The 26,782-nt window shown below is 44.3% G+C and overlaps 6 protein-coding genes across 9 annotated transcripts in view; 4 read left to right on the top strand and 2 right to left on the bottom strand.

Annotated features, from left to right (window-relative positions):
• Positions 1 to 88: 88 nt before the first annotated feature.
• On the bottom strand, positions 89 to 5,474 carry drosha (ribonuclease 3 drosha). The gene is made up of 3 exons (XM_017138201.3): positions 3,956 to 5,474; positions 1,066 to 3,390; positions 89 to 1,003 (listed from the first exon to the last, which is right to left on the bottom strand). The coding sequence occupies exons 1-3, from the start codon at positions 5,418 to 5,420 to the stop codon at positions 870 to 872; spliced, it is 3,924 nt and encodes a 1,307-aa protein (XP_016993690.3). The 5' UTR covers positions 5,421 to 5,474; the 3' UTR covers positions 89 to 869.
• A 35-nt stretch (positions 5,475 to 5,509) lies between these two features.
• On the top strand, positions 5,510 to 6,870 carry rnh1 (ribonuclease H1). Its single transcript, XM_017138209.3, has 5 exons — positions 5,510 to 5,945; positions 5,998 to 6,054; positions 6,107 to 6,342; positions 6,398 to 6,668; positions 6,730 to 6,870. Exons 1-5 carry the CDS (start codon positions 5,595 to 5,597, stop codon positions 6,823 to 6,825), a joined length of 1,011 nt encoding a protein of 336 aa, XP_016993698.2. The 5' UTR covers positions 5,510 to 5,594; the 3' UTR covers positions 6,826 to 6,870.
• On the top strand, positions 6,774 to 8,038 carry PIG-X (Phosphatidylinositol glycan anchor biosynthesis class X). The gene is made up of 5 exons (XM_017138211.3): positions 6,774 to 6,892; positions 6,947 to 7,103; positions 7,165 to 7,297; positions 7,355 to 7,503; positions 7,558 to 8,038. The coding sequence occupies exons 2-5, from the start codon at positions 6,973 to 6,975 to the stop codon at positions 7,964 to 7,966; spliced, it is 822 nt and encodes a 273-aa protein (XP_016993700.2). The 5' UTR covers positions 6,774 to 6,892; positions 6,947 to 6,972; the 3' UTR covers positions 7,967 to 8,038.
• MFS12 (Major Facilitator Superfamily Transporter 12) lies at positions 8,025 to 11,300 on the bottom strand. 2 transcript variants are annotated; one of them, XM_017138205.3, is made up of 4 exons: positions 11,186 to 11,300; positions 9,583 to 9,792; positions 9,075 to 9,529; positions 8,025 to 9,008 (listed from the first exon to the last, which is right to left on the bottom strand). In XM_017138205.3, the coding sequence occupies exons 1-4, from the start codon at positions 11,217 to 11,219 to the stop codon at positions 8,274 to 8,276; spliced, it is 1,434 nt and encodes a 477-aa protein (XP_016993694.2). In that variant the 5' UTR covers positions 11,220 to 11,300; the 3' UTR covers positions 8,025 to 8,273. The 2 variants fall into 2 exon arrangements, with proteins under 2 accessions (XP_016993694.2, XP_070068653.1); XM_070212552.1 differs by lacking the exon at positions 11,186 to 11,300 and adding an exon at positions 9,855 to 10,757.
• Positions 11,301 to 12,612: 1,312 nt separating this feature from the next.
• On the top strand, positions 12,613 to 14,807 carry LOC108055087 (zinc finger MYND domain-containing protein 11). The gene is made up of 3 exons (XM_017138290.3): positions 12,613 to 12,787; positions 12,856 to 13,913; positions 13,972 to 14,807. The coding sequence occupies exons 1-3, from the start codon at positions 12,673 to 12,675 to the stop codon at positions 14,626 to 14,628; spliced, it is 1,830 nt and encodes a 609-aa protein (XP_016993779.2). The 5' UTR covers positions 12,613 to 12,672; the 3' UTR covers positions 14,629 to 14,807.
• Positions 14,808 to 21,420: 6,613 nt separating this feature from the next.
• fra (neogenin protein frazzled) overlaps positions 21,421 to 26,782 on the top strand; it is a 37,187-nt gene continuing 31,825 nt past the window's right edge. For 2 of the 3 annotated variants that reach the window (XM_070212634.1, XM_070212632.1), the window contains exon 1: positions 21,422 to 22,196. In XM_070212634.1, coding sequence (XP_070068735.1) covers positions 22,097 to 22,196 — 100 coding nt within the window. In that variant the 5' untranslated portion in view covers positions 21,422 to 22,096. Of the gene's footprint in view, positions 22,197 to 26,782 lie in introns of all 3 variants that reach the window. The other variant, XM_070212633.1, reaches the window with a different exon arrangement.

Here is a 26,782-nt window from a genome sequence, read left to right as displayed (position 1 = left end):
TCATTTCTTTAAAGATTATTTAAATATCTTTTTAAACAAGAAAAGAGATTTTTCCTGGGATATAACATGCCTATATTTAACATGAAATTGGATCAAAAGTTTTTGGTATCGAGTCTAGAAATTATGTAAGTAAAAGGATTGAAGCAACATTTTTGGATTAATCAGGTGTGCCCCGTATAACTCTAGTTTTTCAGAGCGTTGCTTACATCAGCATCATTTTGCATGGACATTTCCATTTTATGGGCTTTTCGATTAAAGTGAGTACTACGCTTTAAGGCCTCCGTACTTATTAAACATATCAGAAATTTAATAAGATTTGCACTACATCTATTAAATCCTACCATTTTTTAAAATATAATTTATCAGAGCTGCAATACAAGATTTAATACTAATCTAAAAGCTAAATCAGAATGGCTCATTAAAGGCAACACAAAAGTATCGAAGCAGTCTTTATTTTTAACTTGCTCATAATCCGCAGTCTAAAATCTGAATGAAATCTCTTAGATTTTTAGAACATACAAATTCGAACCGGATGTTTTCAACAGAAGAAGATATTCAGTCTAAAATCTGAATGAAATCTCTTAGATTTTTAGAACATACAAATTCAAACCGGATGTTTTCTACAGAAGAAGATATTCTACATTATTTTTAAAAGTGGCTAAAAAAAAAGAAATATGAAAAGAGTTTAACAATGAACATGCAGAAATGTTGAACATGCAGAAATGTTTTAAGGGGCAAACCTGATTAACCATTATTGGTATTTTGTATTCTTAAGCTAAATGAGCGAATTGATTTTAGGTAATCTATTAATTTTTAGATAGTTCCGTCTCTCCGATTCTTTTTACTAAAAATGTTCCACTATCGTCAGATTATCCCAATGAAGTAAGGGACGAGACCGAAGAACTCTTTCTGATGCGCCGTTGGCGCTTGGGAGATGAGCTGGAGCCATCGCTATCGCTGCTGCTGCTGCTGCTATTGCCACTCCGGTTCAGTTTCAAGGGCACTGAAAGAGGGAAAGATATATACATTATAATGCCTTACTGTACACTTAATCCATGAACTTACTTGTTGGACTCTTGGGAGCTGTGCTTTCGAAGTCATCATCTTCCGGCAACTCATCGCTGGAGATGTTCTCGTGCATGCGATATTGCTTGGGCAGATGACTCTCATCCTGCAGCGGAGCTGCGTACTTGGGCCGCTTGACCTTCTCGTCCTGCTGCTGTCGATCACCCTCGTTGTCCAGCTCGTTGCCCGTTTGCTTCTTGATGCTCTTCGCGATGACACGCTTCTGGTGATCCAGCTGCGGGAAAAGGTCCCTTGAGTTCTCCAGCGCCTGCTTGGCCGCATTCATTTCCGCCTGCTGAATGGAGGAGCCACTGGAGGTGGCCAGTCGCTTTGAGCGGAAGTACACGGCCACCTTGTAGACCCGCGTATTGGTTGGACCACTGGCCTCCACAACCTTGTAGTAGGGAATGTCCGGTTCGCCGCCATCCATGGTGCGCAGGGTGAGACAGCACTGCTGCAGCTTGGACTTGGGATCGTTCCAGTCCTGGTTCATGATGAAAAGCTGCAGGCGCGGGAACAAGCAGACGTGGCAGAACTGCTCGCAGTACAGCAAACCCTTGTCCACGTACAAGGCGCCCAGGAAGGCCTCCAGCAGATCGGCACGATCCTTGGTCTTTAAATCCGCCTTGGGATTGGCATAGACCGCATACTTGGGCATCCCCAAATCATCGCAGACCACCGCCTGTGTGCGGTTATTAACCAGCGAGGAACGCAGCAGGGACAAGTGGCCCTCGTGATGCTCGGGAAAGTGGCGATACAGATACTCCGAGCAAATCAACTGCAGAACTGTGTCGCCCAGGAACTCCAAACGCTGATTGGAGCCCAAAGTCAAGTGGGTGAAGCCAATGGAACGATCGGTAAACGCGCGGGCCAGGAGACGAATGTGTTTGAACTTGATGCCGATGGAGTCCTCGAACTTGGTCAGCTCCTTCAGCACCCGATAGTTGCCAATGCAGTTGCGATCGCCCAGTGGCTCTTGTTCCTGCAGCGGATGCTCCGGCAGATTCTTCCAGATATTCAGAAGCTTGTCGTCCTGCCGGAAGAGCGCATCGGTGAACACCTCATCCGCCACCTTGATTCCACCATCCAGGAGCAGGGCACCCATGAGGGCCTCAAAACAATTGGCCATGGCATGGCGCAGCTCCAGCTCGTGGCACAAATCGGATCCGTGAGCATACAGCATAAACTCCTCCAACTGCAGCTTCTTGGCCAGCAGGGCTAGGTGTTGGTTCTGGACAATGGCTGCCCGGTAAGTGGCCAGACCACCCTCCTCCAGCTCCGGGAACATGAAGAACAGATGGATGGAACTCAGGAACTCCACCACAGCATCGCCGAGGAACTCCAGCCGCTCGTTGTGCGTGATATTCGAAACGGTTTCGTGATCCTTGCCAAATCGCGACATGATGCTCACCAACGTGTTGATGCCCCGCTTGCGGGTGTTCATGTAGTGGATCTTGCGATCGCCGTACTCCGGCTGTCGAATGCCGCAGTTGGTCAGCGAGTTGCGGGCATGATCCGGATTCGTGCCGTAGTTCTCCTTGTACGAGGGATGCGTCAGCGCCAACTGGAGCAGATAGCGATTTTTGAAGCTATACCCGATGCTCTCCTCCAGCAGATCGAGTGACTTGTGGAAGCGGAGGTGGCCGGTTAGCACTGGAACCAGCATGGCGTGCTGCACCACATCGCACATAATGCCCGTGCGATAGAAACCCTCCGAGCTGATGGCCACCGTGATGTTGCGCTTCATGCGCCCCTGCGTACGCATCTCCTGCAGTCGCTGCTCCTTCTCCTCCAGCTTGCGCTTGTCCTTGAACGAGGGCTTCGACATGTTGGCCATCAGGTGGCGGAACTTGACATACTCCCGCCACGCCTTCTGGTACTCCGGATTGCCGGCGTAGCTCAGCTGCGGCGGACGAATGCCAAAGTGCACAATCGCCGGATGCGAGATTCCCGACTCACGATCCACGCACTCGGGCAGATCGGAGTTGTTCCTGTCCAGCTGATCGACGCGCAGCGAGCACGGCTTGTGACCCGGCTTCGTGACCAGCATTCCCTTGATGAAGTCCACGTAGTTCTGCCACTCGCTCTGACTGATCTGGTTCAGGTGCAGCAGCTGCTGCCGCTCCACCAGCTCAGCGGAGTTGTCCAGCAGGTAGCGAAGCACTTCGACCATGGCCAGAACCTCCTTTCCATTATCCGGAAGATCGCGAACGAAGCGGGGTAGGAAGTGGAAGGCCGGGCAGGATTCCTCAGCGCTGTCTGACACCAGATTAGGCATCAGATTGAAGTCCACCAGCTCAAGCAGCTCGTGGAACAGATATTTAACTGAAATTAAGACTTGTTAGTTTTATTAAATACAAATAGACCTCGGATTTTGCATATTTGTCCATTTTTGTCCGATTTTTACCAATATTTCTAGGTAGGTGTCATATTTTTCATAAAGTATGCTAAATATATGGAAAATATGCAAAATAAATGCAAACAACTGGAGGCTCTATTCTGCACCTTTTACTATTTTTGCCCCTTATCGCCTACTCGTTGGAAATATAAATAGGGCTTCCTTAAATTTGGGAAAAAATTAGATATCTCAGAAATGACGAAAATGAACAAACAATTTTCTTCGGTTAAATTAGGTTAAATGGTCAATCTTGAATAGTTGAGTTTATTTTATATTTTGCATATATTTAGCATATTTTGCATATATTTTTCATATTTTATGCATATGCATTTTATGCAAATATGCAAACAAAAAAATTTCATTAATTTTAAACTATATTTTTATTGAAACGAACTTTGGTGTTTTCGGAACTGATCTATCTTTATCCTATAAAAATATACAAATATGCAAAATCCGAGGTCTAAATATAAAGGATTCTCAATCTATACTTACAAAATAGATCCAGCTCGTGGATCGTAAAGTTCTCCGGCATCTTCTCCTCCTCGTACTCAATGGTATACTCGATGTTGAAACGGATCACCTTGCACACGGGCAGATCGCTGAGGCGCACGTGCGAGAGCAGCGAGAAGCCCTCGAAGAGGAATTCGTGCTCGTCGTGCTTGATGATGGTGGGCGTCTTGGTCAGGAAGTTTGTGGGCGGCGAGATGCTGATCCGGTAGTGGAAGAGCTTGCCGGCATTGTTGCTGTTCGGGTCGCACAGCTTGTAACCGGTTTCACCCGGATAGATGCCATGCCGGATGCCAATGCGTCGGGACTTGGCCGAGCAGCGGCACAGCGGACCGTCGTTCATCTCCCCGGCGTCGTTGTGCCACAGATCTGCGTGCACCCGCTGCGGATGCTGCACCTTGCGCGACAACTCCTCCATGCAGCAGTCCTGCTCGATCTTGAAGGCGTCGTCATCGGAGTCCTCGTCGGAGGAGGAGGACGAGGAGCAGGCCTCCGACTTGTGCTTGTGCTTGCAGACCCGGCGACGCGCCTTCCTCGGCGGCGGCACGTAAACGGGCAGCTTCTGGCGCACCCGCTCCGCTCGGTGCAGCAGCTCCTCGTCGAACAGCTGGCACAGCTTCTGCAGCCGCACGCGACCCTTGATCTCGTTCTCGCTGCGCTCGTAGTAGGGATCGGCTGGCGAGGATCGCACCCACGACTCGGCAGGAGCATCCGCCTCGCTCAGCGCGTTCATCTTCTTCACATAATCCTCGGGCTTCTCGCAGAAATTGGAACACCACTGCCGCAGGAGGCGATCCCTTTCGGTCTCCACCTTGGGTTTGGGCCTGGGCTTCTCCACGGGTTCGCTCCGCTCCCGCTCGCGGTAGCTGCCGGCGCTCCTCGCTGCAGATCCGTAGTAGCCGTGATGCGATCCCCTTGGCGTCCGGTGGGCATAGTGTCCATGGCCATGCCGAGATTCCTGGGAATGTCGGTGTTCCTGGCCGTGTCGCTGCTCATACCGCTTTCCCGAGTTATAGCCGGGATAGTGGTGGTATCCCTGACTGGAGCCGTAGGAGTGGTACCTCTCCCTTTCGGATGACTGGCGGTAATTGGATCCGTATGCCGGATAGCGCTCTGGGTATTTGTAACCCTCGTAGGGGTACGAAGTTCCCGGTGCCTGGTACTGGTAGGCGTGCTCCTGACCATAGAACCTCTGCGCTGGATCCTGGTAGGCATATCCCTCGTATCCATAGGCTGCCTGCTGCTGCTGGTAGGGATCGTAGTTGGGCGTGGCATGGAGAGTTGGAGCCTCCGGATAGGCATAACCCTGGGCATGGGTTTCATTGGATTGGTAGGTGTGCGAGGAATCACTTACTCCCGGCGGACAAAGGCCTTCATCCGAATCTGGCGGGGGTGGAGGCGGCGGCGGAGGAGGCTGGACAGGCGCTGGGGGCAAAGGCGGCTGGTACATGGCGATTTTTCTTCCTGGAAAACCACCTGAAAAACCTCCTGAAAAACCGGCAATGCAATTGTACTTTTTTCCACCGCGAGTAACGCAGTCTGGCAACTCTCTGGGGTTTGTTTACACTCGCCCATCCGGCAAGGCCGTGCCACATATGTTTCGATAGTCGGACGCCATTGAAATATGCTACTTCCCCGGTATTTTTCTTGGAGCCTCCAACGCTGCACGATGGCCTTCTACGCCGTGGCCAGCGGTCGACGGGCCGGAGTCTACGGGTCATGGGCGGAGTGCGAGGAGCAGGTCAAGGGCTTCAAAAACGCCAAGTACAAGAAGTTCAACACGCGCCAGGAGGCGGAGCAGTTCGTCAATGGCAATGGCTGTAAATCGCTGTACGCTCCACAGGATGCGGCGGTGCCTTTGGGTCAGAAGGAAGCGGCTCCTGCTAGTTGGAAGGAGAGGATCACTAGGATCGAGAAGCCCAAGTACACAGAGGCCTGGCCCGAAGAGGATCACGACCTGATTGAAGATGAACTGGTGAGAAAATGCATAGGTAAAACCTGCTATCCCTGACCTGCTTTTCTTTTAGAATGCTGCCATGAACGAAGTGGAAGGAGATCCCAAGCCATCTAGCAGTGGCAGTTTGGTAGGTGATCAAAACACCGCCTGTAAACCACCTTACAAACTTCCCATTTCAGGCGGATATCCTTAATCGCAAGCGCAAAGGCAGGGAAACTGGCGATTCCAGGAATAAGATTCCCCGACATGCATCTCAGGTCTCAGAAGCCACGGGCCTCAAGCAAGTCGGTGCCTTTCAGTTTGAAATCGACGCCGAGGGCTTTGTGATTGTCTACACAGATGGCTCCTGCATAGGAAATGGGCGACCAGGAGCCTGTGCCGGTTATGGCGTGTATTTCGGAAAGAACCACCAGCTGTAAGTGGTTAAAATAAATCCAAATATATGCTTAATAACACGAAATTCTTTAAAGCAATGCAGCCAAGCCCGTGGAAGGACGAGTCACCAACAATGTAGGTGAAATACAGGCGGCCATTTATGCCATTAAAACAGCTCTAGATTTGGGAATCAAGAAACTGTGCATCAGCACAGACTCGCAGTTCCTCATCAACTCCATCACCCTGTGGGTGGCGGGTTGGAAGAGAAGAGATTGGAAGCTGAAGAACAATCAGCCTGTGAAAAATGTGGTTGACTTCAAGGAACTAGATGAGCTGCTCCAGAACAACAATATAAAAGTGAAATGGGTGGGTAATTTTCTGGAAACATTTAGCCACAATTTACTTAAAATTATTTCCGATTACCTAGAACTACGTGGAGGCTCACAAGGGCATAGAGGGCAACGAAATGGCAGATAAATTGGCGCGACAAGGATCCGCCTTGTATAAGGAGAGAAATTCCTGATAAGCGCTTTTTGAATTTAAGCGCCTTTGTAGTGTGTAAACGAAGTGGCAACGCTGAATAAATTAAAGTTAAGTGACAACCCTAAACCAAATGTTTTTATTTACAATTTTTTCTTCTCCAGTTTTTAAGTTAAACTAGGTTTTAAAAATGTTTTCCAGGGGAAATGAAAAGTGTTTAGTGGTTATCTTGGTTTTGGCATTGACGGCAGGAGTGGGCCATTGTTATGTAGTGGAACCACCCATAGTTCAGGTTGAATTGGATAAAGCCGGCCTGCACAGGTTTTTGCACAGCAGATTGCGCTTGGAATTTGTTAAATTAAAAGGATTATTGCTCTTACAGGACACTCACGTACCGCCTGCGGTTCGACTATCCACTGGTGGGCAAGGATTGCGAGTACACACTGCTCCAGGAGTTGCCCGCATCCGTTTACATAAGCACGGACGAACTGGACGACCTGCAGCGTTTGAAGAGGGTGCGTTATCGAAAGGGATAGCTTTCAAGGACTTACCCTTACATTTTGCCTTCCCAGTTGAGTGCCGTCTACCCGAGATTCGTGAACATTGAAGTGGCCACCGAACGGGCTGAGCCCTTCTCCGTTCTGCTGCTCGGCACACCCAAGATTACGGAGACGCTGGCCTTGCCCGTGCATTTTCGCTACCATGCCCCCAGCGATAAGCGGTGCGCTGATCTTGAATGTTGAATTGCATTTGTCAAGTAATCCCCTTCCTTTAGATCGGCGGCCACGGTGGCCATACCCCTGCCGGAGCTCTATCTCAACTGCCCGACGGCTGATAGTGCGCTCGTCGAGAACGAGTTGGTTGCCCGTCCCGATAAGCTGTACTGCCTGAATGCGGCGGAAAGCCGTTTCGACGAGCACCTCGTCAAGGATGGCCAGCCGACGACCATGGCGAATCTGGAGCGCTGCAGCTGGAGACGAGTGCACGTGGATTGCCAGCTGAAGACGCCCCTGCGCGCCGAGATTCCGGTGGGCCAGGCAAACGCCTATGGCCCAGTGATGTGCGCCACCATCCTGCTCGGCTGGTCCCTGGCCCTCTGGACCATCATCCGCTCGATGGCCAACACGCGACGCATCAACCAGCGCCTCAACGAGCAGCGACTGCTGCAGCAAAAGGTCAAGTAACAGGCGACCAAGTCGGTGCGATTCCAAGTCAACAATGGCTAATCAGACGACAGACACATTCCGGCGATTACACAGGGCTGTAAATATTTATTAGCAACGCTAACTCTCTTATTGACATACTCAAAGCGACTTAATCACCCTAGAAACGTGCCACTTGGACTTATCACACAACTAAGTCATATTAAGCTTCCCTTAGCATAGGCGTAAACATAAACTAGGCATATCCAAGCTAAAATAATAACAATAATTTATAATTACTCTACAATTAACGAGATTGTCGATGGGCTCCAGGCGCAGGTCAAGTGCTTCAGCACCGATTGTCCTTGTCCGACGTGGGAGCAATGGACTTTGGATCGTTCTCCACATGGTTCCTCAGCGTCATCGTGCTGGACATGGAGGGCGGCTCGTTCCACGGCTGAATGGTGGCCTTGCCGAATATCACAAACAAGGTGTTGCACACCAGGTAAATTCCGCCCGTTATGAAGAACACCATGCGCCACTGGCTGGGATCCTCCTCATCCGATATGATCGCTCCCACTACCAAAGGAGCCACTATGGAGGTCACGCCCGCAATTCCATTGGTCACTCCCATCATGGGACCGGCAAAGTTGGGCGACAGATCGATGTGATTGATCAGGTAGCCGCAGGAGCAGCCCGCATTGATGCCCACCGCCAGTGTCAGCAGAAGAATGGCCCAGGTCTTCTCGTCCGCGGTCATGTAACCCAGTGCAATCAAACAGGCCATCGGTCCCCACTGTCCTATCGAGTTGAAGAGCTTCCGGGCCGTGGTGATGGTTATGCTGCCGCGATTGATGAGTAAATCGGATATGGGACTGACCACAAAGCAGAGCAAACCCATGGCGAAGTATGGCAGCGAGGAGAGGAAGGCATTGGACTTGACGTTCAGCTGCAGAACGCGGCTCATGTAGGTGGGCATTTCGGTGAGCAGCGTGTAGAAGCCCCAGGTGAAGCCACAATGGGCGGCCAGCAGGCCGTAGAAGGCTGGCGACTTGAAGATCGACATCCAGGGCACGGGCATGGACTAAAAGGAGAGGTGGAACCGTAAGGATTACCCAAGTTTCAATGAAACCATCAATTTCAGACCTACCTGACTTGCGCTATTGCTGCCCGTAAGGCTCTCGATGTACTCCACTTCGCTTTTGCTGATCCTGCTGGCGGTGGCCGGTTCATTGGCCGCCTGCCAGAAGAAGAGCAGTGCCCAGGCCAGGCTCAGGCCGCCGGACAGGTAGAACAATCCCGGCCAGCCCATGCTGGACTCGAAGATAAACCCACTTGTGACCAGGATAACAGCCGTTCCGAACTGTGCCCCCGAATAGACGCCCGTTGTGAGCAGTCCCCGCTCCGTGCGCGGCACCCACTTGGCCAGCAGGGTGTGAACACACGGATAGACCGTTCCCTGAACCAGTCCGGTGAGGACGCGCAGGACGCAGATGCTCTGCCAGCCACTTTCGGCTGCCAGAGGATGGAAGAAGCACAGGATGCCACCGATGGCCGTGGCCGCACCCAGGACCAATTTGGCGCCAAATCGCTTGGCGAGGAGGCCTACAAAATATGGGATTTACAAATTGTGGATTTCGACGGATTGTACAACTCACCTGCTGGCACCTGGGAGACCACATAGCCCCAGAAGAAGCTGCTGAGGATCAGGGACTTATCCGAAGTATCCCAATTGTAGAAAGGAGCTCCTGCAGTGGATTGGGTCATGGGAACAATGCCAGCCGAGATGTTGACACGCTGGAAGTAGTTGATCATCATGCCAACGAACAGGAGGATGGCCTGCCAGTGACGTGCTCCAAAACCTCTGGCTAAAAAAATGAGATAATTTATATTAAGTAATTATAATAGTACAAAATGAACTCTTTTTTACAGGTTAATTTCCTGAGCGGATTTGCAACCACGCGAACTAGCAGGGGCCTTCTTTCTCCATTGGAATAATAAACCATGTTTGATTAGTTACGGATTTAACGGGCGTCTGGCCATCCGATTTATTGATTGCCTCATTATAAATGCACGGTGCGAATTGTTTGTCAGTCGCCTGATTATTTCTAGGACCTTTTTTTGCTCAATTTACATTTTATTGCCGTTTAACAATGCTCTGATAGTGACGATTCCATTAATTAACGGCTCCGTCGGAGCTCTTTCAGTTTTATTATAATAATATTGTCATTATCATTAACGCCTGCCAATGAGGAAAACAAAAGCCGCTTCACTCTCAATGGAAAAGTTCTCGATGGCGACAGTGGTGTAGATTTCGGTGGGGTGCAGAATGTGTGAATGGAGTCGTATACTTTAATTGCCTCCTTATGAACTCGATGGATCGCGAGATTAAGTCCCCCGAAAATCGTTGCCTTGCAGATGTACAGCCTTCACAAAAGATAATAAATATTTTCTTTGTGTCAAGCGTATTTATCTCTTGTTGATCCTCATAAAGTCCCAAGCCTCGGCAGGTGTCTGATATACGATTAAGATATGGTTTGCAAATATAACCAGACGTCTGCATTGCAACAGTCTCTTAGGGTAGGTCTGGTGAGTCGTAAAGTGCAGTTATAGTGGAGAAAGAGAGCGATCGTATAAGACCAAAAGCTCTTAAAGCGACGTCGGTTATGTCATGAAGATTATCAGAAATATATGTACTGTATTTTCTTGTTTTGGTGTCGAACCATACGTAAGCTCTTTCCTATCAATAACCCATAATTAGCCATTGGTTCTGTATAAGACTCCGTATAGATCTGTTACAGCGATCGGAGGCACACGGAAGCACTCATAAATCTTTCGGTTCTGTAAGCAGTGTAGCTTTAGTAACTGAAGATTTCCTTTCTTTGGCGACTGAACTTGTTAGCCCATTTAAAACAAATAGATTTTAAATAATTCTCTTTAGATTAAACCTATTATGGATCATGTTGCTTAAAGAAATCGTAACTGACTCCTATAGTATCTTAGGATCGTTAGGAAATGAATAGGCTCTGAACTGAACACGGTGATTATTCTTTTTGGTATGATACCATCACTCAACATTTGAATTTGGGATAATATCAGAAATTTCACTCAGAAAATTATATTTTATGAGTGCATATCTCAAAATTTCTGAACAACAATTTGTAGGAGGCACTCATATCGATTGCATTTCACACGCTTTCGCTAATTCCACTTGAAAAGACGCCTGAAGAAAATCGAATTTCTCTCGGATTGGTTACTTACGCCTCGCCTTATCCTCTGAAGTGTCGAAACCCATGCCTGGTATCACACTGATATATATTTATTATTTCACGTCGGACTAAAAATCGGCCGGTGTGCCTGGGCGCGAAAACAATAGATGACTGCGGAGCGATTGGTGTACCTTTCGCTTTTATACTGATATCACAAGAACCCATTTCCCTGATTACAGGGGCCTCCGCCTCCAGTTCTTAAGTGCGCGAGGCTACGCAGATCGTCCGCCATTATCGCGGCAATAATCATAAAACCATAAACCTCTACCAGAGATCTCGGCACTTGTCGCGACCGATCCAATGCAAATTATATTATGCCTTGGCTTTGATTTACTTTTACATGGCGAGTGGGCTATAAACAATTGAACCATTATCGCAATCGGCTCCTGGCCTATAGTACTAATATAGTGAATTCGGAGTTATCTAGTAGTATAGTGAGTACGGAGTTATCTCACCTTCTCAGAGTAGATGTGCTGCAGTTAAAAGCCCTTTTAAAGCCTATGATTCAAGTGTAATCTCTTGTTTTGTGCACTTTTTCACAGAATTGTGCCGGGCAAGAGTTGGTGATGATTATCCCGGTCTAATTGTTTTATGGCCTCCGATTAGAGCCGTCAACACATCGGATTCCAGGTGAATTCTGGGGAAAGCCTATATTTGTTTGAGCGATGTGTCAACCTTGAAAGTCCATAATTGTTGTAAACAAATATTATATAGGGAGAAAGTGTGTGGGGTCTAAGCCCCTGAAACCAAATAGCAACTGGAAGGTAATTGCTGGTTTCCTTGAATTTTTCTCCGAATGGGGAGTAATCAAACTAATTACTAGGCCTAGAAGGCAAACGCGGTGTCCACCGCCACTGATTTGCACAAATTGGCTAGTGTGACTGCCAATTTTCTTAAAAATAAATAAAAGAAAGTCCTTCTAACTGCGATATCTTAGAAATTTCATAATCCATATGGCATATTTCGTAAACTAAACTGTTTTTTAAGCAATTTTGAGAAGTTTAAAAGCTAGCAATAAAAAACTTTGCAAATCGAATTTCGGGGGAAAAAAAGGGCTCTATGGAACTTTTTCAAAATACTTTTATCTATAGAATAATGCAAAACCTTCAGCTTTGTCAAATTGGAAATCCTTTTCCTTTATTATTAATAGGGCAAAATTGCCCTTTTAGATGACGATGATGACGAACCATAATTATTATTTATAATAAATGTAATTAAACAAATTAGTTCTTTCCTGTGTATTATTTGTCTTTTAATCCAATTTTAATTTAATTTTTGCGCCAGAAAACGAGGACAAAACTGGTACACAGGGTGTGCCATCATTTGTCTTGTATTCAAATTTAAATTCATCTTTGGCGCCACACAGGGTGTACCCGAAAAAAAAAGAAAATCGTAGTGCGACCAAACCTCTTTACAAAAATACCCCTGGCCATGGATTGATTCCATTCCATTCAGGAAAAACTTAACAACGCAGATGAAATGGCCAGCGATTTTCCGCCCTTGGCCATCCGGATTTGGATGCACAAGCTGAAGAAGGGCGCTGGCCAGCCGGCGGCGGTCCTGGAGCGCTCCCTGCTGAATTTCATGAGCGGTGGTAAGCTAACAATTGTAGTACCTACACCCAATTCCATCCAATCCATAACAACTCCCATAATTCCGCAGAGGCAGCCAGTTTGTCGGTGAAAAATGCCACGGAGCGGGGCATCCTGGTGCCCAGAGCAGTTGGCTCGAGGGCCAAGCGGCTGACCCTCTCCTTCTGCCAGAAAGTTCCGCCCAGTTCCGCTGGAGATTCCTACTGCTTCGAGTGCCATTTGCCCGGAGTGGTGAGGAAGTGCGCATCCTGCGAACGCTGCTTTCACGAGGCCTGCCAGCGAAAGGATCCCGAGCAGCCCAACTACTCGGTGCCCTCGGACAAGGGTCAGCCCTACCGTTTTCCGGTCAGCGAATCGGACAAGCAGCCGAGGAGCAGCACTCAGAACCTGGAGGCTCCCCAGACACCCACACCAAAACCCTTGCTCGATCACAATAGCAACATCAATCAGGATGCAATGGCCACTCCGGGATTCTTCAAGCACGAGAGTCCCGAGTGGGACGACGATGTCTTCTTTGTGAGCGAGCAAAAGGGCGCCCGCCAGCGAAAGCAGGCCAGGATCAAGGACGAACTGCAGCCCAGCCTGGACAGCGATGAGGGCAGCGATCTCGAGCGCTGCACCCGCTGCCGTCTGCTCGCCCTGGCGGCTCTCCTCAATCCACCGCAGCTGGAAAAGCAGGAACTGGGCTGCCTGCTGAGATACTCCTGGGATAAGCACTACTCCTGGATCTCCATGGACGTGACCAAGTACCTGGCCAAGCACTGGAACGAACGCGACACGACGCTGATCAAGCGCATCCTCTTCAAGACCAAGATCTTGGGGCTGTCCGACATCGAGCAGAACATCGAGGCGGAGAAGTATACGTACTTGGCGGAGTTTCTGATGGATCTGCTTGATTTGCAGCACAACATTGCCGTGTTCTTTGGGCCCAAGAGCGTTGAGTACAACGCGACTAAGTGGCTGCTGAGAGATGTGACCCATGATATCCGGGAAATCCGCCGCTGCCCGGACTGCTATAGGTACTCGAACGAGGCTAGTCTGTCCGAACTGTGGTTCGCCAAGCCCTGTCTCCAGCGGCACGAGTTGGTTTTCGCCAAGCAAACGGGCTCGCCACCCTGGCCTGCCAAGGTAGGTATTCCTATATATACTATATACTATATACTATATCGTTTTTTCTCCTCACCAGGTTATGAGCGTGTCGAAAAGGCAGCCCATCAAGTACGATGTCCGCTTCTTCGGCGGCTCACATTCCCGGGCACTCATCTCTGAACGTGATATCACGCCCATAGAGTCGGACATTCAGTCGCATATAAAACCACGCAATTCTAAGGCCCTCAGTGCCGCCTTGAGGGAACTGCAGTGCCACATGATGTTGTCCCACTATTCCGCCTCGCTGTTTGGGTTCCATGCTGATCCCATCGCTGCCGAGAATCTCATACAAGTGGCCCTTTCCCATTGCACGAAATCCACGGAAACTTCGACGACTGGCAAGCGAGGAAGACCTCCGACGCCGGCCACTCCCGGCGCTGCAAAGAAGCGAAGGCTTCTCAATGTCACCGCTGCTGATACCCCATCTCCGGTGCCCAATCATGGCATTCCCGACTCCGTTACCTATGAAAATCTAACCGCCGAGATACTGCAGGCGCACGAGAATCTGCTCAAGTGCCAGAGCGAGCTGGCTGCCATGCAAAGAAAGCTGGACGAGGTTAAGAGGAAACAGTGGTGCTATTTCTGCCTGGAGGAAGCCGCCTTCGACTGCTGTTTCTCTGCGTCCTACTGCAGCGTGGAGTGCCAGCGACGCGATAAGAAACGCCACCAGGCCACTTGTAAAGTCAATCACTGAAATAAGACTAATGAGGGAAAATAGGAATAAAGGTTCGAGATTTTTAGGGTAGTTTTGTGAAACTGGATTATTTGCAATCCAAAGTGATAAAACTCGTTTCCTGCAATCATTTGTATTAAATGTATCCGTTCTAAGATATTGCAAGTTATTCCAAGAAATAAAAGATTGTTAAACAAGTATTTCTGTAGTGGTAATATTCTATTGGATATTTTGGTGGTCTTACCATTTTGAAAAAGGCGCCAGTAGCTTTCTCATGATGGGCAGCACTCTTCCCGATAGGTGGCGCTTTTCTACCTTTTTAACAACAAAACACAAGATTGCATTTTTTAAACAATAAAACTTAGAGATAATAAGTAAATGCTATTGCTGGTTTTATGTTAATTAATTCCAAATTTAGGATTTATTGTTTAAACATTTTTGGCCAATTTCATATGTGAATTTATTCAATTTCATTTTTAAGTATATGGTTTTAGTTATTTAAAATATGCTGATAACTTACGAAATTCGGTTAAAAGCGATGTAATATGCTCCCATTATGGACAATTACGCTGTGGCAAACGTGTTTACCCCGCAGAACGGTGCTGTAAAAAGCGAAAAGTTCAGACGAAAGGTCAAATCGAATTTGCGGAACGCTTAAAAGGGTTCAATGCAATTTACGAGTGCAGGCGAGCATGTGAATGCATCAGATATGGGGGACGATAGAGGGGCTTACCTTTTGAATGCAGGCCGGCGGCTAAAACGGCCGTTAAGCGGCTATCCCAAAATAATTGATTTATGCCGGGTTCAGGTTCAGCAGACGATTTTGGGGGCATGTCCCGAAATGGAAGTGGCCACAAGAGTTGGCACCTTGCGCTGGCATAGATAGAAATACATGGCCGTAATAAATACTTCACTTAGGGGCGAAGTAACATCAACACACGATTTGGGGTTTCTGCTTTCGGTATTCTGCTCCCCAGTCGGAAGTCACGTTTAAGCGTTTTCGCTAAAAGTTTCACACAGCGGAATGATTGATGAGCCGAGTATTACTTACCTATGTGTTCCGTGTGTTAAATATATGGTCATTAGGATTTCCTCGTGTTTATCTTTGGCTCGCTTTAATGCACTTTCGCCCTCGAAATAGTAAATCATTTTTGGAATATTTCACCCTGCCACTTAATTAAGCCAGAAGCTGAACCAATAACAAACTCTCCCATTTCATTTTCCATTTAGAGCAAGTCATTATTGTTTGCTGGCCAAATATTTATTCAACATTCTTGGCCTGTGGCTGAGATGTGAGACTTTTGCATTTTGCAATCAAAATCTCTATCATCTGACTGTCAATATTTGTGCGAAAATTTGGCAAAGGAAAAGCGGACAAATTCCAGTGGCAATTAGGAATATTCTCTCTTTTTTGACAAAAATAAACATTACTTTTTTGCGTTTTCCATGTCTGCTTGCATTTCCAATTGTGTTTTAATTATGTGCAAACTTCAGGGGCGTTTTCCTGAAAATTGTCTGCCGTCTATTAAAATCTCCCTGACGAGACGAAACATTTTTCATCAGCTCGTAATCGAATTAGTCGCCTGCTAATTTAAACTGCACTAATTTGTCTACGCCACGAAGGGAGTTGCTCCTCCGCTAAAGTGAATATCTTCGTGCTTATCTCCTACCGCTCAGGTTGTCAAAAGGCGCAGGACTCCAAGGAATTTTGTGACAGCTACGAAGGATTTATTGGCCCAAGGTTGTCCGCCTACTCGTACAATTTACCGTACAAGTTCGGGCTCCCCTAAATTAATTTCTTTGCGCCTCGTGAGAAGCCCTCAGAATTAAGAGCAAAAACATGAGATTTTGGGAAAGTGAGTAGTTTTAAGTGTGAATATTTACTTTTATATTTAGAATAACTTTGAAATACTTTTTACATTTTATTATTTTTATTTAATATATATTATTATATTTTTTAATTATTTCGTTGAGAGGCCTATTCAAGTGTCCTCTAGTGCTTACTGGCTTACATCCCTGAACATTCCTATTTCTTTAGTTTTTCCTGGTTCTCTTAATTCCCAGCTGCTGCCATTTTCAAGCTTCAGCGAAGCTGTTCCTTTTTGTCCTTAGCCTTGACTTGAACTTGACTGACCATTGCCAAGGATATTGTTTTCCTGGCGCCACCCACTCATCCTCCCTCTTCAGAAAACAGCTGCAAGGACTTCAATCTTGGATGGGGATCCAATAACCCAGACAGGCCATGAAATGCAATTTCTGCAGCCAACATGTTGAAAATGCTGTCGCTTGTAAAATTTTTTGGCATGCGACAAATATTTCCCACCAGAAAAGGGAGCCCGAACTTTAATTTATGGCCAATGACAAGTGCAACTGCACGCCCCAACGACAACAGCAGTGAGCAGTGAGCAACATGCAACACCCAGCCGGCAACATGCAACATGCGATACAAAACTGAACAAAACAACCGCAGACAGCCAGATTGCATTTAAGCAGCCATCCCCCAGCGCAATGCAACTTAATGAGTCCATTATGGGCGCCCAAGAGACGGAATTACCACCATTGAGAATTTAGATGAAAAGGCCTCAATTTGCGAGGGCGTGTAATTAAAATATGGCACTAAACCGATCTGGAATTTCGTCATTTATGCTGATTTTATATCCACTTTTTCCAAGTATGCGTCATTTGGGGGTGGGGTTTTGGTGTTGGGGGTCTTACATAACCGTAACGAACATTGAAAATGACTCGCAATCTGGGTGAGTGCCCAAGATTGCCCCACCCAAAAGTCCAAACTTCTGATCCGCCATCAGTGAGTCAGCTTCGCGACCCTGTCAAGTCATTTATTGTTTAAGCCAATTTCGAGGAACCCAACTCTCAAGTGTCAATGGCCAAAGTTTTGTGGCCCAAGAAAGGTCATAAACCAACGTTTATATGGGCCAAAACTAATAGGAATATTTGCAATTGGATAACATAAATAAATTGTAAAATAAAATCAACCTTTTCTCTCTTCAGGCAAATTAATTAGTCACATTTCTTAATCTCTCATGTGTCACTACTTGGCTTAACGCTCCTTTCCGCAAATAACTTAATATTTTCTTTTATTATCATGCTAATAAGAGTTGACTGTCAAAAAAAAACTCAAATGCCAAAGCCACTTCCATTTCCTGTTTTTTCCCCCACAACTTTAACTGCAACTTCAGCTTTCGAATTTCTTTTAAAACCAATTATCAAATCATGTCGCTGCCGGCTGACAAACTCATTTATTTTGCTCGCTGCACTCAAAACCGAGACAGACCCACATACATCATACTTGCACTTCGTCTGGATGTGGATCTGTAAATGGGAAAACCCCCTATCCCACTTAAAAACTCCCCACTCTTTAAATCCAACCTAATTTTGCTTTCGTTTCCACACATGCAGCTACATCCGTCGGCGGAAAATGTTTGTTTTCCTTGAGAAAAGTTGGACTGCCCACTCCACAGATCCCCAACTGATAGACCTTCGACCACAATACCACGACCACGACCAAGACCGAGACCCAGATCCACATCAAAACATCCAAGAAAGTGTCAAACTGTCGCCAGGGCCTGAAATTCTCATTACTCAGTGTCCATTGCCTCGTTTACAGGTTGAGAATTACATTTGGAAAATGGGGGGAATTGGAGTGGGGTATTTCCAACTAATTTTAATGTGTGACAATTAAATTTGTATGTTTTTTTGTGTCAGGGATTTTCTCGTTTTGCCTATCAATTAGCTCTTTTCACAAGGAAATTAATCAAAGTTTACTTCATGAGTATATGAAAGGTTATATATTTTATCATCTTTTTAAAGCAATAAAGTATTAGCTTCATTCGCTTAAAACATTCTAAAAGTTTAAGTGATTCGTGACAACAACTAATATAAATTGGTGTGTATTACCATTTTTTTGTTGGATATAAATATAAATATTTAAGAGAAAATTAAGTAGTGAGTTTTAAGTTCCTTTATTACAAGTTATTATATAGGTTTCTATTATTAAATTTGACATCGCTTATAAGCACCCAGAAAATGCAAGTGTTCTCTAAAAACTTGATTTTTAACTTTTCTGTCGGGCACAACTTGTTTTTCGGTTTTTCTGCATATTCAATTGATTATTTTTCTGTAATCCCCACTATTTTTCCATATTCTCGCCAATTCGTTGGCGCTCAAAATACATCAGCATAAATCATCGGCGAATCTCTGGCAAGCGCCACAAAAAACGAGAAAAAAGGAGTGGAAACAAGAAAAACACAGCGACATATTAAATTTACAAGTTGATTTTGATTTATGCGCAATGAGTATATGGACAGACACACAAACCGAGATTTGTTGCCTGCAGACGCTAACTTAATTTAACGTACTTCGTTGTTGTTGTTTCTGTCTTTGCTATTCCGTCTCAATTTGCTGCCTGCGCCGCCTGTCGCCGTCAATTAAGCCGGGAAATCGTTGAGTTTAAACCGCCTACAAATCAAAGTGGGGAAAATATATTTAAATAAAGGTTAGACCTCATTTTAAATATATTTTTGGTAAATAACATTTATTTTAAACAGGGTTTAGGTAACCCCATTCACAAAAATTTTAAGAAAATACAGTTTCTACTATATCACTGTGAATTTACAGGAAAATATTTTTAAACTATACCATATATGTCGGATTCAGTAAGTTCATACTTTTTCAGAAAGCTGTAAGTTAGTTGATTAATTTTGTGAGAGCTTGTGAGAGCCGAAAATACCACGATGCCAAAATCTGAACATAAAATAATGAATATATGTCAATTCTGAATAAGGACTCAAACATACTGAAACCATTGTCCATTTTATGGATAGTTTTCAACGTGCCGGTAAGATCACCATACTCACTTCCTAAAAGTACAACAATTTATTTGAGAATTGAACTCATGTTCTCAAATCCCAAGTTTTTTAAAAGTTTATTCATTTAACTGTTGCTTAATTCTTTGCAGCCTTAAAACAGCGATAGTCTCTTAATAACATTTTCAAGATTATTAATCTTATGTAACAAGGAAAATATAAACCTCATCGCGCAATCTACAGAAGTCGATAACATACGCCTAGTAAGAGGAATAAGGAATTTTATTAGAAAATACACATAAATACCTTAAACATTCTTCATAAAACCAGTTCTGAAAGAATGATTTTACCCAGTGAAACCAGCTAACCTTTTATGTATTAAAACATTTTCATTGTGCGCAATCCACTTTTTAATTTATAGATTACCACACACAGACTTAATTCACTTAAGCGAATTTTCATGTCGGCACCTAAAAGCTTTGAATGAGATTGAGATGCACATCCGAATTGGAATCCCTCCGCGTTTTGGTGGGCGCACAGAAGTTGCTCAGTCTGTCGCCCTCAACCTCAAACTGACAGAGCAAACACAGAGATGCGGATACAAATAGTGGCAGACTCGGTAACTCGGATTAATTAAAACTGAAAATTGCAGTTTTGCTTGGCTCGGAAATGGGCCCCCTTTTAAAAACCTGCAATTAGCAGCGTAGAATCTCTGGGCCGGGTAATTTGATAAGCCCTCGAAACTTGACCCACTTTTTGTGGAACACGGATACGCTAATGAAGTCCATCCAAGAGAGAATTTTATTTCACTTCTTTTTTCGGCCCCAAAGTCCCGAAAAACGCCCTCTCCCTTTTTGCAGCCTGTCGTTTATTTTTACGACGCTTTCATTTAAGCGCTGGCATTTAATGTGAAATTTATCATTTCGACGCCACGCCCCCGCCCATCCGACAAATTGTCGGCCTTGGACAGATTTTTTATTGCACTCGCATTTCTCCGAGGCGTAAACTGATATTTTCATTTTTTCAGCTTTTAAAGTTGCTGGCTTGGACGGCGGTTTTTAAATGAGAGTTCCTTTGGCACATTCCTTTTTTTTAGAGCCACAACTTTTAACCGCAACCTGTCTGCACATAGGTTGCTCGGGGGTGGCAATCAAAAGCTGAAAAAAATTGCATTTCAAAGAGGGGGGTTCACCATTGGCTGGCGGATTAAGTTTTCTGTCAAAGGATTTTTAAAAATGTTAAACGAGATTAGTCTGACTAAAAGTTTAAGCATATGAATTTCGTTAGGAATGCCATTAAAATCTTTTAATTAAATCATTAAAGTTTAACTTTTTTTATTTCGTTCTAATAATACATCTTGCTCTCTTAAGTTATTTATGGATTAAGTATTAGATACTATTACTATGATATTCTAATTTTGCCTTAACGATTATAGAAGTGCGACATTAGAGTACTTTAAGTAGATGAGTAATTTTACTTGCTACCTCCCGAATTAAACGAAAATCTATAAATTAATTAAAATGGTTAGTGTCGTCGAGGAAACTATGATATATTTAGAATTAAGTTTAAGTAGATATTTTTTGTATTAGTATAATTGACGTATCGGTAATTATTTTAAACTATCTTATTTATTTTCTCTTGTTATGAATCATGCTTTTTAAATTATTTTAAATTAGGCGCCAATGGACAGCCGTCGCTAACGCGTTTTAAAAATGACAGCGCTGCCACAAACAAAATGAACTAACGCTTAACATCATCCCAAAATATCGCTTTCCTTTGGAAAATAGCCTGCCACTGCTCTGCCAAGCTTGGTTAAATGCTGTATCCAAACATAAGTGTTTTAAAACAGTTAAATCTTATTATTTATATTGAAAAATCGTTGTATTTTAAAATTTCGATCAAAAAATCACCAACATCGATATTTCCAATAGTCAGAACTCATCGATAGATATCGCGCGAATCGATGCTTTCCCACATCACTGAAAAACCGCCACCGCGCGCAATTGTTGTAATTTTTTCGGTTGCGACGACGTCGCTGCGCGCATGTATACATCGGAATAGTGTGGAAAAAACGTTTTTCCAATAGTAAAAACCAATAAAAAATAATTATTAAGTAAAATAAAAGAAGCTAAAATCGAAAATAAAAGAAACAACCACCTACTTCACACATAAAAACACGAAAAATGTGATTTTAAAAACATTGCAGCTGCAAGTCCCGATGCCTGGCGAAGGTTAGAGCGAGACAACGCTACTTCCCCGAGTGTGTGTGCAATTTGTTGATAGTATTTTCTGTTGTTGTTGTACAAATGCAGGCGTGCAACAACAAAAAGAACTAAAAGTACAACAAGAAGCGGCGAATGCCGGCAAAACAAAAACGCGTAAACATAAAAAACCGATTGATGCGAAAAGCGTAAAATAAGAAAACCGAAAGCAATATTCGTTGAAGAATACACACCAAAAGTGGAGTGAGCAAAAGTCGCGTTTGTATGTGCGTCGCGTCGAGAGTGTGTGGGTGCAAAGGATAGGAATAGGAGACGTAATCGGCGATTTGCGGAAATCGAAAGCCAAAATGTTGTAAACAAATCCAAAAAAACCCGAGCCATTCAAATTACCTCCGATTGTAAACGACGGTTTCCAGTTCAATCAGCGAAAAAATCGAACAGAAAATGGCCAGAAAAACAAACAAAAGCAGCAGGACGATTTGGAAATGGCTAGTCGGCAGTTATCTGATATTGCAGCTGATTGGGAGCAGTGTGGCAAGTCAAGGTAAGAGATACTATCTTTAATCGTGAAACTATCTTTGTTCGTGTATATCCAAAGCGGTTTAAGCTAACTAACTTAATCCTGACTTCTTATCTTTAAGTAAAAAACAGCTTTGATTTATTATACTCTGATTAAAAACTTATTTGCCTAGCTGCACAATCTACCAGTGATAATATAAAGATAATACAAATATAGGAGTATTTATTGTGCCTTTATTCAATAAAGTTTATAGCCACTGAATGTTATACAAAAAATTAAAAAGATTATATGATTATAGAGTCCATCTTTATAGCAGGAAGAGTTTAAAAGTCAAACTCAGTTTATTGTCAATAAACATTGTAATTGCATTCATTAAACAAATTCTTCGTAATTCCAAGAAAGTGTAGTTTACTTTTATTTACGACCGCATTTCGTAATGTTTCAAATATCTCGCGTCATCTCTATATTGCGTTTTCGGTTGTTTGGTAACCCCCCTAAAATTCGTTATATGATTTTAACAAGTAAAACTGCAAGTACAGTTTTGGCGACTGGATGTCTGGTCGACGTGCCAGAAGGCAGGCAATTTACTACCAAAAACTACACACATTCGAAAAAGGTGATGTCAACGTCGGGCTGATAAGCAGTCATATTTCGCACCTCGCGCTTTTTTTGCACTCGTAAATTTGACGTACTTGTGCAAAGCCCTTCCCTGGTCGAACCACATGTGCCAATCACTCGGGGTAATTCACGGTAATTGCGCCCCATCATATCACCTGCAGATAAGAACTCGAAATAAGAAGGTTGCGAAACGGTTATCTCCGCCGATAGTGCCTTAAATTTCGAACATTACTAATGAGCTTCGCTTGAAACGAGATAAACACAGCACTGCACAACAAGAATTCGAAACCTGCTGTGTTTACAATTATATGAGCCAAAACACACACCAACTGAGGCCTTGTTTTCCTGTGAAAAAATACATACCGAAATAGTAGAAATAGGGCCAGACAAAATGGTAGCCGTAAGAGTCATTATCATTAGCTCAAGCCTAGGAAACAAGTGATCTTAAAGGTTCAGGTGAATGCAGGTAGAAACAGTGCAGGCCAAATGCAATTAGGATTCAGGATCAGCTACATTTTCAGGTCAAACTTAGGGTCCCAAAAGAAGATTAGATCGGTAGGCAGCTGCACAATACATCAACTGATTGATTTGGTTTCAAACTAAGCCTGGGGTGGCTTTAGGGCTTATCATATTTCAATTTTCGGTTCGAGAAAATAAACAATCGCAGGAAATGAGGGAGGGATAATGGAAATCCCCGCAAAATGCGCAAAAAATGCAAACAAATTAAAGGTCCTGCGCTCAATCTCGCCATCCCTCCCCTCAACTCGAAGAAAAGCAACCCCTAAAAGTGAAAATTGTCTTGAAAAAAGGGGAGCCGCCTTATCAGCTGCGAAATTTATCAATGCCAGCTCCAAAGGAAAGACCCCAAAAAGTCTGGTCGTAAAAAATTGTCAGGCATGTCATATGCAAATGGAATGAAAAATCTTTGAACAAATTTTTAGGTCATGGCATGTCATACGTCCGAGGACTTTATGCCAGATTTAATTAAAAGCATTCCCCCACATAACCTCAAGCTTTATGTGGTGGGCGGTAATTAAAAAAACTTTACTTACATGGGTGTAACCAGCGGACAAAAAAATGGTGACAACAATAGCTTAAGATGGGCTCTCGACCATTTAATACCTGCTAATCATGCTTTAATTATGCATATAAATAACTAAATAAGAGTAGTAAAAATATAACTTTAAAGAATGATATTTCATGATATTATTTTTAAAATAAATAATAAACATGTGTTTTATTGGTTAAAGGTTAAATAATAAATTATTTAGGAAACGTAATAGTTCTACAAACTTAGTGAACTAAATATCTCCAAATATACCTCCTATATTTGAATAATTTATACTGAACTGAAAAGAAAATTGAGCTAATTATTCAATAATAAAGCAATGCTTATAATAACTACTTTAATATACCTCCAAGTACCGTGTACAAAAAACTCACGTGCGAGGTCCTGTTCCCGTTTTCGTGTTTATTTGCTAGCGTTCTTTGTTTTCACTTTCCTGGTCATATTTCTTCGCTTTTAGCCTGGGAACTGTGGCAATTGTTTAGTGTCCTGGGCGAGTCGCTTTTCCTTGCTTTTCCCCGTGGTTGGGAGCTTGTTTAGCCGCATTACGTGATACAATATATGAGTGACACGTTATTCTAATTTCGCACCCCTTTTCATATTCCTGGACACATTTTTTCCGCCTTCGTCCGGGGGTGCGCTTGTCAAAATAAACATTTCCATATGGTGGCCATAGCCCCCGGGCGATGTGTCGCAATGTGACAAAGAGAAAGGAGGGAAAAAGAAAGGGACAATCGGGGAAGAGTGAGTGTTTAGAGGTCTCGAATGAGGTCACTTCTTCTCCGTTGAATGCAGACTAATTACGGACCGATGCAAAGTCTCTCAATTATGTTTAAAACTCAGGCGTCACTCTGAAGTGTTGACAAAGCAGCGGAAATGGTTCGTCTTTCGAGGTTCAGGGTTCTGAGGGCCTGTACTATAGAAGTAGTACATGTGTATACAATGACTAAGAGCCGCTCAAAGGACTTGAAAATATCTCACTTTTGTGCCACTTATCGATGGTCGATGTGAGATGTCTTCTTCGGTTTATTCTTGTTTTTTGTATACAGATTTGCATTGTGCGAGGCTTTTTCCTCAGCAAGCAATGACAACTTCTGTCGCTACAAATAAAGTTTTGCAAGTGAAGTGTGGTTAAACAAAAGTTTGTCTTGTCATTTAATTAAAAGAATTGTGTTTTGTTTTTATTCTTACAAGCAGAGAGATTGCAACAACGTGTGGATGGTGCATATATTTTGGGAAACTCATGTTGCGGGAATTTTTATGGAAAACAGCAGGAGGAACCGTATTTGACACCAAAAAACAAAGCAGCAAAGCCGTCAACAACTCAGCAAAAAAGTTTTAACAAACAACTATTGAAAACTGTATAATCTTTTAGGGATTTAATATTTTATTTTGGTTAAAAACTAGTAATTTGGAATACTACCAATATAGGAATAAAAAAAAATACAATTAAATACAATTAAAGAATACTTTATAGGTGGATGGTTAAATAATTTTTCTCTGTGTGCTGTTGCTGCTGCGTTGGCAGAATGCAATTTCGTTTGCAGCTTCGAACTCGAACCTTCCCGCCTGCCGCCGATTCGACATGACAACATGAATAATTCACTTGAACCCGCCGCAAAAACAAGAACAACAACAAGCCGAAACTGATTCTGCAACCCGAAATGTTCGAAAAGTTCAATGCACGCAACCACAAAATCCAGATTTTGACCAACTAAAAAAAAACGGGGGAGATTTGGGGGAGAATCAGGAAGAAAGAGGGACGATCTCGAGGCAGTTACAGGAAATGTTTCTGACCATAAAAGCAGCAGCTTTGCAACAATGTATATCGTTCTGCATTTAGCATACTGTACTTTTTGTGGAGGCGTCTCCTTCAAGGATTAGGGCCAATTTGCATAGAATATGCGTGGGTGATCGATACGTAGGTGGCGCATAGCATTACAGCCAAGGACATGGCTGTAGATTCCAACCCACTCAAAGAAAAGTAAGAAAACGATCTATCCGTACTTAACTTGTTCGGCTGAGTGGCTTAAAGTGCCGTTAAAACAAGCCCGGTCCGCAAATCTCACACCTCTTTCGACGGGCGGCTCCTCCGTTTCCCCATTTACCATTCCCAACTCTACACCGGGGCTATAAAATATCAGAAATTATCTGCCTCCACGCCTCGAATCGCACTTAATCACCTCGAGCAGATGCCAAAGGAGTGAAACGGCCGAAACGACTGAAACGGAAGTCGGCAACAGTTTTTTAAATGCAGTCATTTAGCCAAAGTGCCAAAGTGCTGGCCATACTCGCTCGAAGACCTGGGAAGACCGAAACCGACTCTCTAGGCCCCCGAGATTTGTGATATGGACACGCCCTGCCTAAAAGAACTCAATTCTACCGGATGATTTTCTCCACTTGGGGAGACGAGAACTGGCTTCGGTAATTATTTTGTGGCCAGTGGAGCGAGCGATAAGACAAGCTGGCAAAGTAAACAAAGTTTTTGCATTGTTTTTCCATAGCCTCTCTGCATCTTCGCCTCGCTTCGGGTTCTTTTTGCATTTTCTGGTTTCAGGTTTCGCGTGCCCATGGGCTACATTAATTGAAAAAGTCGCTCGCTTTGCTTGCACTGGCAAGCAAATGAAGTTGGTCTTGGCTTTGGAACTTACTCGACTGCTCCCCCTCCGCTCACTTGGAAGTTTAAGCCCCTGCTGCCCCCTCTCCACGCTTAACCCCCTTCGGACTTATCGGTCAACAAAATGCAGTCGCTGGCCGGCGATAAACTGCGGCCATGGCTGCCTTAAAGTAGATCGATCGCTTGATTGGCGACGGAAAAGCGCCTGCCCCATCTGCAACTCACCCCTCCCTTTGTCTGGCCGCTTTTCACTTGGAAAAATAACTTTACTGATTTGGTCTCCCATATAAAGTTTGTAGGAAAAGTTTA

The sequence above is a fragment of the Drosophila takahashii genome, chromosome 2R, assembly GCF_030179915.1.
Source record: "Drosophila takahashii strain IR98-3 E-12201 chromosome 2R, DtakHiC1v2, whole genome shotgun sequence".
In the NCBI taxonomy this organism is placed as follows: Eukaryota; Metazoa; Arthropoda; class Insecta; order Diptera; family Drosophilidae; genus Drosophila; species Drosophila takahashii.
The sequence above is the reverse complement of the archived record's forward strand: the minus strand, read 5'-3'. Positions and strand labels throughout refer to the sequence as shown.

What these genes read in the sequence shown, in the direction of transcription:
- drosha (XM_017138201.3), bottom strand. Translation starts at nt 5,420, where the DNA reads ATGTACCAGCCGCCTTTGCCCCCAGCGCCTGTCCAGCCTCCTCCGCCG. An exon ending in CCACGAGCTGGATCTATTTT is followed by an intron (nt 3,391 to 3,955) that starts GTAAGTATAGAT and finishes TCTTAATTTCAG; the next exon opens with TTAAATATCTGTTCCACGAG. An exon ending in AGCTCCCAAGAGTCCAACAA is followed by an intron (nt 1,004 to 1,065) that starts GTAAGTTCATGG and finishes TCCCTCTTTCAG; the next exon opens with TGCCCTTGAAACTGAACCGG.
- rnh1 (XM_017138209.3), top strand. Translation starts at nt 5,595, where the DNA reads ATGCTACTTCCCCGGTATTTTTCTTGGAGCCTCCAACGCTGCACGATG. An exon ending in ACCTGATTGAAGATGAACTG is followed by an intron (nt 5,946 to 5,997) that starts GTGAGAAAATGC and finishes CTTTTCTTTTAG; the next exon opens with AATGCTGCCATGAACGAAGT. An exon ending in TTCGGAAAGAACCACCAGCT is followed by an intron (nt 6,343 to 6,397) that starts GTAAGTGGTTAA and finishes AATTCTTTAAAG; the next exon opens with CAATGCAGCCAAGCCCGTGG.
- PIG-X (XM_017138211.3), top strand. Translation starts at nt 6,973, where the DNA reads ATGTTTTCCAGGGGAAATGAAAAGTGTTTAGTGGTTATCTTGGTTTTG. An exon ending in GATAAAGCCGGCCTGCACAG is followed by an intron (nt 7,104 to 7,164) that starts GTTTTTGCACAG and finishes TTGCTCTTACAG; the next exon opens with GACACTCACGTACCGCCTGC. An exon ending in CATGCCCCCAGCGATAAGCG is followed by an intron (nt 7,504 to 7,557) that starts GTGCGCTGATCT and finishes CCCTTCCTTTAG; the next exon opens with ATCGGCGGCCACGGTGGCCA.
- MFS12 (XM_070212552.1), bottom strand. Translation starts at nt 9,930, where the DNA reads ATGGTTTATTATTCCAATGGAGAAAGAAGGCCCCTGCTAGTTCGCGTG. An exon ending in TCCGCTCAGGAAATTAACCT is followed by an intron (nt 9,793 to 9,854) that starts GTAAAAAAGAGT and finishes TCATTTTTTTAG; the next exon opens with CCAGAGGTTTTGGAGCACGT. An exon ending in GCAGCAATAGCGCAAGTCAG is followed by an intron (nt 9,009 to 9,074) that starts GTAGGTCTGAAA and finishes CTCTCCTTTTAG; the next exon opens with TCCATGCCCGTGCCCTGGAT.
- LOC108055087 (XM_017138290.3), top strand. Translation starts at nt 12,673, where the DNA reads ATGGCCAGCGATTTTCCGCCCTTGGCCATCCGGATTTGGATGCACAAG. An exon ending in GCTGAATTTCATGAGCGGTG is followed by an intron (nt 12,788 to 12,855) that starts GTAAGCTAACAA and finishes ATAATTCCGCAG; the next exon opens with AGGCAGCCAGTTTGTCGGTG. An exon ending in CGCCACCCTGGCCTGCCAAG is followed by an intron (nt 13,914 to 13,971) that starts GTAGGTATTCCT and finishes TCTCCTCACCAG; the next exon opens with GTTATGAGCGTGTCGAAAAG.